General features: G+C 34.7%; 2 protein-coding genes across 3 annotated transcripts; one reads left to right on the forward strand and one right to left on the reverse strand.

Moving 5' to 3' along the window:
- Positions 1–2531: 2531 nt before the first annotated feature.
- Positions 2532–4050, forward strand: LOC135694058 (uncharacterized). 2 transcript variants are annotated; one of them, XM_089109993.1, is made up of 4 exons: positions 2532–2678; positions 2983–3139; positions 3443–3641; positions 3848–3980. In XM_089109993.1, the coding sequence occupies exons 1-4, from the start codon at positions 2532–2534 to the stop codon at positions 3867–3869; spliced, it is 525 nt and encodes a 174-aa protein (XP_088966119.1). In that variant the 3' UTR covers positions 3870–3980. The 2 variants fall into 2 exon arrangements, with proteins under 2 accessions (XP_088966119.1, XP_088966120.1); XM_089109994.1 differs by lacking the exon at positions 3443–3641 and having other exon boundaries at positions 3848–4050.
- Positions 4051–10432: 6382 nt separating this feature from the next.
- On the reverse strand, positions 10433–11482 carry LOC148959741 (uncharacterized). Its single transcript, XM_089109978.1, has one exon. It carries the CDS (start codon positions 11480–11482, stop codon positions 10433–10435), a length of 1050 nt encoding a protein of 349 aa, XP_088966104.1.
- Positions 11483–12881: the final 1399 nt, after the last annotated feature.

The following is a 12881-nucleotide window of genomic DNA, read 5'->3' on the forward strand; positions in this document are numbered from 1 at the left end:
GGAATTTCTCACGGGACAGGATCTTTGTAAATTTTTTATAACAAGGTTCTAAGTGAACTCCGTGCTTATTTGGATCAACCTCGTCAGGAATGGAGCTGCATTGTTCTTCGTGGAGATTTTTGCCACCAAGTCGTAAACGAGTAGCCTTTGCAATTTTTTCTTTATTTATGTCAGACAAATCTTTAATATTACTGTACAGACAATCTTTGCTCGAGTAATGAACAATACAGCTTAGGCCTTGCATGTTTGAAAATATAAATAAAACAGGACCTCCTCAATACTTTAAAGGTACACAGAGTATACAATTTTCAGAGCGAAAATAACAACTTAAATAAAGAAAATGACGCTTAGAGCAAAACAATTCTTTCTTGGTAATGATGCACACAGGTCTTTTTGTTCTGCTACGTATTTCCGTGATTTATTGAGTTCATTGCGTTACATATTTGTGTTACTATTTGTACAAATATTTTCAAAGCGATGAATTGCGAAAAAAGTTGCCCAGCATCTGAAGGAGATGTGGAGTCATCACGTAATAACCAAATGCGCATGAAATCAAACGGACCTAATAAATTATCATGTCTTCGCAACCATTATTCTATACATAGTTAAAAACAGTCATTAACTCAAAGTTATTCAGGGTATCTATCAACAACAGTTCGGTTATAGAATAATCTTGCTGATTTGAACATTATTGTAACATTTAAGAGTATTAAACAAAAAAAAAATTCAGGTATTCTGTTAGAAAAGGCGCACCTTCCAAATATGGTAAGGGGTAAAAATTGGTCACGTGACGACACTAATTGTAGCAATATGTCGGAATTTAAAGAAGAGGCTCTAAAAGACTCCCTCTAGATTACTTTTTTATGATAACAAGCACTTGTCATGCTCTGAAGTCGTTAACAAAACAGTGGCTCCTCCGCAGAGGTAATATGCTAATATGACGAACTTTAACCCCCGTATTTACCCCACAAACCCCAACGATTCCCCGTTCACCATCACTTTTTCAAGTAACCAGACCAATAGCTACCTGAAAATATCCATTTGAATTTCTCCGCCCTGAGGTGGCACCTACCGCCACTGTAGCCTGGTCTAGGTAGAATGAAGCCCTTGAACTTGAAGTGCAGTGCACGTGATTAGAGACAATAGAGCAATAGAAAAAAGTCGGACAAAAGTTGAACACAGGGATTCGAACACAGCATGCATGGCATGCATCGACATATGATACCAAACCAAACAAATGAGGCCCTGAACGTTTCGCCTGGGCCTGCCGTTTTGAGTATTTTTATGAATTTGAAATCTTTAGAGAAAAAAGTATTCGTAGGAATATAAGTAGGAATAAGAAGGAAACCCCTTTTGGTCAAGAATAGTATGGGCAAGTTTTTGAAATGTTTTGTATGTAGTTCTTGAATGATTAACAAAAGAATAACAAGGGCTCGGGCAAGCTTTATCCTCTGAATATAAATCATACCTCATGGTCTATGAATAAGACGTGAAACACGGAGTTGAAACTTGAAACCGTTCTGTTATATAAACCAAAGCGTTTACAAGTTCTGCCGTTACAGCATCGAGCACCAGGTAAAGATCGTCAAAAGACCTACGAAAATTGCAAATTTGCACTTCACCTAAGCATTCGTCGCGTGCTGTATCATAATTCAACTCCCCCTGGTCAACCTCAACTCCCCCTGTTCAAGCTCAACTCCCCCTGTTCATAAAACCACTATACATTTGACTGTAGATTGAAGCGAAGAAACTCCCCCTGGTTTGGTCGGTATTCTTTGATGTTTTGGATTTTGAAATCCATGGGTTCTCGCGCTAGATTCACTTCCATGGGTGCAGAAAATCGTATAATTTACAGGCCACGGGTTCCTCAAGTGGCTGGTTATAAGAGGAGACAATGCTTTCCGAGTCTGTAGAATGCTATACAGTACAACCAGGGGGAGTTTGATAACACTTCAATGCATGGACTGAAATAACAATGTTGAACAATTGTGAGACAGGCATTGAAGCGGATATAACAATTTCAGGAGATGTGCATACTTCTCGGTAAAAGAGATAATAAATGGTTTAAATAATTATAAACAAAATTGCGATAGAATAAGCTTTAATCCCCAAAAAGTTTTTCCTCAAATCTGAGGGGTGCTCGAGCCCCCTTCGCACCCCTCTGGATCCGCCCCTGATAAGTATAGCTGAACTCTAAAATTAAGTCTTTTGTTTGAAGAATTTTCAATGCCAGAAAATGGTCACCACAAAATGATTGCAAATGCGCGGAAACAGAGTCTGGGGCCCTTTGCAACGAAAATTACCAGTGGTTACTACGTTTTACCTTGTATTCTCTTATTCTTCTCTCATTTGAAATCTAATTTGACTTTTATCATAAAAGCACACAGTTGATAACCATCTTTTGGAAGAACCTGTTTACACAAGGCTTTTGCAAACATTGCTTGTTTCCAATGTACGCAAAGTAAATCTGACTAAACTAAGTACCCTCTTCCTGTTTAGATGTGCAAATAGTATGGATTACCCTGACGGGTATGATTCCTGTTTTTGCAACAGGTATTGGAGACTGCCTTTTTAATTCTGTGGGAAAGTTGCTGTTTGGCACAGAGGCAGTTACACCAATTTTGAGGCTTTTGTTCAAAACTGGTGCCATTGGTCACGTAGATCATTATATAGAAGAGGTACAGTCTTTGCTGCTTAGATTGGAAATCTGTTTTGTATGTTGTTTTTCGTGTAGAAGTTTTGTAATGAAATGTTGCACTATCTTTTGGCATCTTTGCGATTAAATATGCAAGATTAAATAAATAGAATCTGGGAGTCTGATTCTTAAGCGTCTTTCAATATATGTATTCACCTTTGCTTTCTCCTCATTTCATTGTTGATACTTGTTTGGCAGGTTTTGTCATTCTGTTGTTTGGCAGGTTTTATGATACCAAAATATTTGGAAACTCGCTGATTTCATGGCCTATGTTTTTTTATATTTAGTACAGGTCTCATTACATCACAAATAATTATGCTGTAATGTCAACGCAGGAAGTTTTCAAAAAAAGACCTGTCATGGAAAGTACCAGTGTGACCGACATAATCAGGTTTGCTGTCATTAGCGAGATTACACAGCTATCTAAAAAGGATGCCTATGCAGGTAAGAAGATTACCATTATTAATTTATATGATTTTGCTTTGGTAGCACACTTAGAGAACCATTGGCCCTGCTATTTTTGTAGATTTAACCCTTCAAAAATTGTTATCAATTGAGAAATCAACATTAAATCTCCTACAGTTTATCTTATGCATGGCGTCTACAGTTTTTCTCCTACAGTCAATTGAGAAATCAACATTGAATCTTCTCCTTGTGCTCCATAACAGACCTTTAATGGAATAATGTTTGACTCTTCTTCAAAAAACCATTCTAGTCTTTGCGTCTATGCCAGTGTTTATCATTTAGGTCTTCTTCAAGAACGATACCTTGCAACAGCATTGTTTCGCGGGGTAAATCTTTATTGCAACCATCCATTTTATCACGGATTGATGGCTCCGGTGTCTTTGTGCGTGTCAAGACCTACTCAACCCAGTCAATCTTATGTTCATGTCAACAGCAAGCTCACTCTTCCCAAATCACTATGTTCTGTTGATTCAGAAATCAGGTAAAGATTAGTAGTTTATGTCGGGCTTTACTTTACATTTAAAGAATAAAATATAAGCAAGAGGTACAATTAAAGTATAGGGTATAATATTCCAGAAAATAGTTAGAAAAAATACTATTTTACTCTCCCAGGGATTTAAAATTTGTTTGCGTGACATTTAATTGTAGATAACGGTGTGACATATATATGTTTATCGAAAATTATAGGGAAGAGGAAGATGGCATGTGAGGTTCCAGCTGCAAGCCAAGAGAACATGTGTGCAGCATTGAAAAGACTTGGCTGCATTGCTGTCGTTAAAGAGTGCCAAGAATGGGTGAGCTGCAGAAATTGTGGGCTCAGATATCATTCAGCTTGCAGCCGTCTTGGGAGGAAAGAGGAGAATTTGTTTGTTGCCTGGGCCTGCTGGTAAAAGAGCAGATAGAGAGGGACATTAACACAATACGACACCATTTTCCTGATATAGCTAGGCAGGTTCCCTCTTCGCTCTTTCCTATACCTCTAAGTTTAGCAATTAACATTTCATTACTGAACTTGAATTTTAGCAACATATTTACTTTTTCAAAAAGACTTTTGATAATGCACTTTGCAATTTCTACGACCCATATTTCCTTACAATATTGACAATGAAAAATTGCTGCTTTAACAAACGAGCTTGTGTAAGCTGGCTAAAATTGGGAACCTTGTTTACAATCATTTGCTTTCTACTGTTTTTTTGCTTCGACTACTGAGGCATCTGTCAAAATACTGCACAGCAACAGTGCTTTGCAGCAGCCGGAAACCGTCTTTCAAAGAGACAATATTCTAGAGTATGATCTTGTCATCTTTCCTTGTGTTATAAGGTACAATTTTGCGTACATTTTTTTGTTTCAGTATGTGTTTAGAAAGTCTATAGAAAGTATAATATTGGGAACACACATCTTGTATTAAACACCATTTATATTTATTCTAATGTTAAGAATCAAGAGCTTTTTTTCCAAATTGGACAAGGAACGGAGCTCTAAATTGCCCTTTCGAAGGGTTAGATCAAAGGTGACGCCTCTATATAGTTTCAAATTTTCCATAATTACCGTCGACTCTATGTTATTTCAACTGTCTGTATAGGGGAAATGCAACACAAAAATAGGCTAAGCTGTTAGCCTTTCAGAGTTTGACAAGAGGCAGGCCAAGACTTGCAAGATTTCATCTCATATTCCTATTACAATAATGCTTTTGTCTATATCCCAAGCTTATTTCTTAAAATTAGTAGAGTATTCGAATAAGAAGGACTATTTACCTCAGGGAACCGAGACAAAGTTGGTCAAATAACAACAAGTTCGAATAATATAGGTTTGAAAAATAGAGGTTATTTGATAGATTTTGAGGGGACGTGACAATTTGACTATTAGTTAGAATTAGCAAAAGAACGAACTACTCTAGTGCGGAGTAAATAGAGTCGACTGTACAGGAATCATCAAACCTGCAAATAGTATTCCTATGAATTTAAGTTACAAACAAATATGTAAAATTAATATCAGCTTACGCAGTCATTTATATTTTGCAATCCATATTCTATTAGGTACCTTTGCAACATCAGCCGTATGACTGTGGCATTTATATGATATATTACATAGAAAAGTTAATGAAAGAAGTGAGTATTCTCTTACTGCACCAATAAATTATGTTGAAAATCAGCAAAATTTATGCTACATTGGAAGGCAGCAACTATGTAGAAGGGTGTTGGAAAGCTTCAAGTAAACCTGTAGCCTAATAAATATCAAAAAGAGCTCATTGCAAAGAATACTGAGGAATTGTACAGTTATGATACTATTGAGTAAATAATTTCGCACTTTGATAAAATATGATTCGAACATTAAGAATAAACTTTTCTGTAATGCTATCATCTCTTTTCTAACAGGAATACAAGATGGAAGTCTATTTGGAAATCGATAATTTCTTTAATATAGGTGAACAAGGAAGGAAACAAATATTGAGAGACATTTGCAATATCACAAAACATTCTAACACGTAAACAGAAATTTCATCAAAAATTATCTGTTTTCATCGTTTCCTTTTGTCACTATTGCACTACATAGGCAAAAAGCTATTTGTTTTTTGCTTTCTGTGAGAGGTTACGAAAAATGTGGGTGTCCACAGGAAAGATAAATTTTACAAAAATCGAGATTCATTTCGAAATCACTATTGCACTACAAAGGCAAAAAGCCATTTGTTTTTTGCTTTCTGTGAGAGGGTACGAAAAATGTGGGTGTCCACAGGAAAGATAAATTTCACTAAAAATCGAGATTCAGTTCAAAGTTTTTGCTTCCTGTGGAAGGATACAAAAAATGTGGGTGTCCACAGGAAAGATAAATTTTACAAAAATCGAGATTCAGTTCTAAATTGTGAAAAACTTGGCTGTAGACATTTCTCTACCTTTGAGAAAAAGGGGACCCGTGCCACTATTGCACTACAGAGGCAAAAAGCCATTTGTTTTTTGCTTTCTGTGAGAGGGTACGAAAAATGTGGGTGTCCACAGGAAAGATAAATTTTACTAAAAATCGAGATTCAGTTCGAAGTTTTTGCTTCCTGTGGAAGGATACAAAAAATGTGGGTGTCCACAGGAAAGATAAATTTTACAAAAATCGAGATTCAGTTCAAAATTGTGAAAAAGTTGGCTGTAGACATTTCTCTACCTTTGAGAAAAAGGGGACCCGTGCCACTATTGCACTACAGAACCCAAAAGCCATTTTTTTTTGCTTCCTGTGGAAGGGTACAAAAATGTGGGTGTCCAAATTTCAAATTTCACACTCCATTCTGTCATATCTATCTACATGAATCAATCATATTTTGATAAGATCCATACAAAGCCCCCTAAAATGCTTGTCTACTGTGTTGTAGAGAGTAACCACCAATATGATTCAACAAATGGATCAAAGAAAGGAATGCCCAAACTCAAACTCAAAATATTTTTTTCAACATAAAATTGATTAATTACAATATACCGGTTAACATAATTATACTAAATATACAATATCCAAGTTAATTTGGCTAAATAACAATGAATGGTCAACCGCAATATTTTATAGAACAGCAATGAGAATTAAACAATTTTAGGCTGATGGACACATGGAAAGAACTTTGGGCAAGCTATCGAGCCATGTATCCAAATTGATGTGTTTAAAATGACGTTTTTAAGTTTGAATAATAACAGTAAGATATAACAAGAATAAAATAAAGTAGAACGAAATAAAAATAAGACTATGTGTAATATTGTAATAACAGCTAAGTGCAATTATAAAATAATCATAAAGTAATCAAGCCTACAGATGTCAAATTTTGTTTATAAGAAAATATTTCATCTGTTTCACAAAGTGGTGTTTATTATCCATCTTTTTTATTTCTATAGGTAGGGAGTTCCAAAATTTAATACCATCAAAAGTGAGAAAGTTTTTTTTAAAGTTTGTAGAAATGGATGGAAGAGAAAAACCTTCAGAAGAAGATTGCCGTGTATTATAACTGTGTACATTTTTTGTTTTTACAAACTCGCCTTCAAGAGAAGTTTTGTCAGAGCTAATCTGATATATCATTTTTGCTGTCTCAAGCAGGTAAAGTTTATCAAAGTTAAATATTTTAAGGCGTTTAAATATAGGTTCACTATGTGCAGTGAAGTTCGCAAAGTCAATTACTCTAACTGCTTTTCGTAAGTTACGTTTTAAAGGTTCCAGGGTAGTTTTATTAGCACAACACCAATTTAATATACCATATAGTACATGTGATTGAAAGAGTGAGGAGTATAGTCTTAAGAGATTGTTTTGGTACCAGATGTCTTAATTTATATAGCACTCCGATTCCTTTTGATAATTTTAAATTTATTTGCTTTATATGCAATTTCCAGGTAAGCTTATTATCAACTATTACTCCAAGATATTTAGTCTAATTTTCTTGTTTGAGATCTCTGTTATTAATTTTTAATTTTATGTTTCTATCAGTTTTACGAGAGCTTATCAGCAAGAAGTTCGATTTAGATACATTTAGCGATAGCTTATTAGCCAATAACCACACAGATACCCTTTGTAACTCCGAATTGGTGGTTTGTTCTAGGATATCAAGATTTTTGTTAGCCAATAAAATACTGGTGTCATCTGCAAATAGTCGAAACTGAAGAATTTGAGAAGATTTATAGATGTCATTTATATAAATCAAGAACAATAGTGGCCCAAGTACACTACCTTGTGGGACACCACAATTGATAGTAAGCTCATTTGCATTAACGCCATTAATTGCAACTTTTTGGGTTCTTTTAGTTAAGTATGATTTAAACCACAAGTATGTAATACCTCTGAAACCATAATGTTCTAATTTTTCTAGCAAAATATCATGGTTAACTGTATCGAAAGCCTTTGAAAAATCTAGAAATATGCTGCAAGAAAACATTTTATTTTCAATATTATTGATTAGTTGTGATTGAAGGTCTAAAATTGCTAAAGATGTAGATTTGTTTTCCTGAAATCCATATTGCTGTTCAAAAATTATTTTTTTTATTCAGAAATATAACCATACTTTTATTAACTTTTCAAGTATTTTGCTGAAGTTAGGTAAAATTGAGATAGGTCGATAGTTTCCTTATTCTAACTTGGATTTACCTTTATGAATAGGCGTAACTTTTGCAAATTTTAATTTTTCTGGAAAGGCACCAAGAGAAAAGGATGAATTGGCGATAAGTGCAAAAGGCCCTGAAATAGTCATACGGACCAATTTTATAAGTTTAGAGGGAATATCATACAAATCATTTGATTTGTTTTCATCTAGATTGGCAATGATGTCATTTACTTCTTCAGGTTGACGCATGTTGCATGTTGACATGGTTTTGTAAAGACTCTGTTGCAGATGCGTTACAGATTGACTTTTTTGTTTTAAGAAATTTTTTGTTATGTTTATTTTTAATCGACTGACTTCAATTTAGATTGACTTCAAGATTCCTTTGGTTATACCGGGTTTTAGTCTTTGTTTGTACATTTTTCGTGAAACCGGTTTTAATGGAGCATGTTTTTGCATATTATTAATTAGTATATAATGAAAAATGTTATATTGCTCGTCTGCACCTTGAATTAAGTTTAATTTTTCATCCAAGTTTGATTGGCGCAAGTCATGTATATATGAATCTAGGTTAAAATTGCTATAGTCGCGATAAAAACCTCTGTTTTTACTTTTTGATTTTAGGTTGATACTTTTACAAAATATAAAGTTTGGTAAATGATCAGAGATTTTTGTTATTAAATTTCCACTTAGTTTTTCATGTTCTATTGAATTTAAAAAATTATTGTCAATCAATGATGGTTTATTACTATTGATAATTCTAGTGGGCTGGAGTATATGTGGCTGGAAAAAGTTTGAAAGCATGAGATTTATAAACTTTTCGGTATATTCATCTGAATCAATGTTTAAAAGATTAATATTGAAATCTCCAGTAATAAAGACTGTCTTCTTTTCCTCTCGAAGTTTACTAGAGATTATGTTTGTTAGATATTCTAGGAACTCAACATCATTTCTTTTCTCTGGGTGACGATAAATAATAGCAATCAAGAAGTTCTTATTGTTCTGAGATTTAATTTCGGTCCAGTTTGCTTCAAACTCACTACTATTATCTGAGTGAGAAATATTTAAGTCCTCTCGAGGATGAAAAGATAGTTCTTCAGATACAAAAAAGCCGCAGCCCTCTTTCATGCTTTTACCAGATGTTCCTGTGTATTTTTGATACCCTTGTAAGGTTAAATTTTCAGTATTTGATTCATTGTTATTGGTTATCCATGTTTCAGATAGAGCAATAATGTCAAATTTATGTTCTAATGAAGTAGTTAATAACTCTAAGTTTTTATTCAAAGAGCAAATATTTGTGTGCATCAGACTAAAAAAGGGTGAATGTTCAGAATTTAGTTTCCTAGTTAACTTATGAAATTCATGCGTTGTATAAAATTTGAAATTAGCATTTAGGTTTAAGTTTTGATCAATATCGTTATCTGTATTCGGATGAAAATGATTAAGATCAAGTTTATCTAGATTCAATTCTGTAATAGTTTCTAAACATTCGTAGTCTGTCAGGTCTTTTGTTACGTCATTACAAAGACATAGCTCATTAAAATTGAAGTTACTGGAAAGAATATCCTGAGCGTGAACAGAATTGAAAGGAAAAACATGGTAGCGACAGCTAGTGCAAAGCCATTGTTGTGCGTCAGCACCTAGATTTAAAATATCTTGTTCTGTTAAACCAGAGCATTTCCTGATGTGAATATAGCTTTTTCAATATTATTAACACGTTTATCGCAAACAGAGCAGGATTTGTTAAAGTAAATAATCGAATAGTGTTGCTTCTTGTCTGCGGAAATTGCTCTTAAGAATGGAACATTTCTCATTTTTTGAAAATGTAACGCATCGGCAACACAGTCTTTACAAAACCATGTCATAGAGGTGTCATTTCCTAGTTCTTTAAATCTTTGAATTGATAATTTGCTACACCTAACGTGATACCAATTGCAACATCCGTCACAATATATTGGATTCTGACTCTCCAGAACCAATAATTTGCAGTTCGGGCATGAATATGAATAACTACTCATTTAGATTGTGGGGGTTAATTATGAAAATCTGTTTGCCCTGCCTTGATACTGGTGATAAAATGCTAAAAATGAAATATTAATGTTAATAATGATAAAAATATTAATGCTAATAATAAAAAAAATATTAATTTTAATAATGATAAAAATAATAATGGTAATAGTAAAGGGCCTAATCTGAAACAACAAGAAAGGCATGAAGTGTTAACATGGGTAAAGTTTATACGGCATCACCTCAGTTTCAAACAATCTTTTTTGTAATGTCCAATTCATTTCTGATAGTAACAAATGCCGAATCCTTATTTTTTCTGGCAAAGATGACCCCATTCCTGGTCCACACGAAGTCCCATCCAATTTCCTTTTTCTTATTTCTTGCCAGTTTAAAAAGATACTAATTTTTTTGGTTAAAGATACGTTGATGAATACTCTAACGTTAGCAGCTTTCAACCCAAGATCTTTTCCTGAAATGTTTCTTGTCTCTTTTCTTTTTTGCATGAAAGCATCTCTCAATTTCCTATTTCCAAATTTGCAGATGATAGTAGTGTCGTTCTTTGGTCCGACAGGGTGGCAGGCTTGAATTTCTGTAGCAGCGCATTTCACCCCAAGCTGTTCACCCAGCTTAATCACCAAAGACTCTGTTTTCTCGTTTTCTTCTATAGGAATTCCATTTATTTCGACACAGTCTCTACGGCCGTACTGTTCTAGATCGTTGACTTCGTTATGGACTCTATTTATTTCTGCTTGTAGCTTTCCACCTTGTTTTTTGAGCACTTCATTTTCGGCTTCCAATTTTGTGTTTTTGTTGAGGATGGTATTGGTTATTTTCCTTTGGTTTTCATACTGGGTATTGATGAACTCTATTGACTTTTCAAAAACCATCAATCGCTTTTCCAATTTTTCAAAATCCTCTGTATGTTGCGATGTCTGTGATTGAACTCCTCTTAGTATCAGAAGGATTTCGTCTATTTTCTCGTTGGTAGTAGCAGATTCCATACTTGACTCGTTTTGAGCTTGATTTACTTGTAAATAGTTTAAAACATAACAATAGCAGTAAATAAAGATAGCTAAAAAGTTAAAGATCTTATTTAAAATATACGGTTTCGACGAGTTTCTCACATTTTTATGAGCGTTGAAAAACACGTCCGCATGCCAGCACGACATGCACGAAAAACCAACTTGTATATGTTTTGAAAACACCAAGGAATCATAAAAATATCTCACCACAGATCTTTCCATTTGCCAGCCTTTCACCATTGCTTTGGAATCAACCCTTTTTTTATTTTATATTCCTGCTGCTTATACAAAATATTGACCATCTTTACCTTATTCGCAGAAAGCATATTCCTAGAAACCTTGATGAATTTCTATGTCTAGAGAAGACAGCCATGACAAGGCTATCAAAAAATGATGATCCAGGAGCAGATTGATGAAGAAAATAAACTCGAGCTTCTAGCAAATGAAGAACAGGAGTTTACAGCAGCCTATTCAAAAAATTTTGCAAGGCAGGATTATGGAGATTTGTCTGAGGAAATTATGAAGGTGAATGAAGTGAAATGTGTTGCAGCCTTGTCACAACTAATTTCCCTTCTGGGTACAAAATGTCGACAAGAAAATTGCAGTGAAAGTTTCAAGGAAATATGGAATTTTGTAATACAGTACTGCATTAAGCTTGAATGCATTTGTAAAAAAGGCCACAAATGGGTATTCGAGTCCCTTTTATGCTGCAGTCTTTTATCTGGTGGTGAAATCGCACAGTTCAAGAGATTTTGTAACTTCAGCGGTATAGGTGGTGCTCTTTGATAAAAAGCATTGACAGCATGGATGGTTTTAAGGTCAGCAGCTTGACCTTTTGTGTGAAAAGAATTTTACGTCAGCTGAAACCCGAACCATTGGCGACTTGTTGCTGGTGCTGTACCCTCTTTGAATCTTGTGGCTGGTACTGTCCTTTCAACAGGAGGCAAATGCAAAGCAGGAAAACCTCCATCAGCTCGTTTTGAAATATTCCCCAGCTCATCTCAGGATACATCTTCACAGTTTTCAAGCTTTGATGGTGAAATTGATGCTGAACTTGGCTCTCTGTTTGAAGATCTTTCGACATCAACTGTATCAATATCAACACAAACTGATTTCTCTTTTGTAAATTCCCCAACATACCTTCCAATTGATTTTGAGAAGATGGAAAATGATATAATGGATTCATTCATCAAAAGTGACACTCTGCAATCTCAAAGTCAAGAGCTCTTAGCCAAAGTAATTGGATTAGAAAATCAAGTGGAACAGCTAGAGTTGCAGCTCGAGTTAAACTGTCTCTTTTTCCATTGAAAAGTTAAAGTCTGATGGTTCTGCAACAAAGTTTTACACTGGTTTTCCAAACTTTCCAACACTGATGTCAACATTTGAGTACTTTGAGCCTAAAGTCCTGCAAATGCAATATTGGCGTGGTAACAAGTCTTCACAAAGCTCTGACGATCATCACAGCAAGTGTTCACGTGGCCCAAGCGCTCTCTCACTCATCTGGAAGAATTCATTCTTGTTCTGATGAGTCTAAAAGTTGGTTTGTTTTTTTATGATTTAGCTGCTCGTTTTGGAATTTTTTTCCAGTCAGGTTTCAAAAATCTTTACAACATGGATTTGTTTTCTTTACCACGAGCTC

Source organism: Rhopilema esculentum, chromosome 9 (assembly GCF_057945365.1).
Source record: "Rhopilema esculentum isolate cy_ngs chromosome 9, ASM5794536v1, whole genome shotgun sequence".
NCBI lineage: Eukaryota > Metazoa > Cnidaria > Scyphozoa > Rhizostomeae > Rhizostomatidae > Rhopilema > Rhopilema esculentum.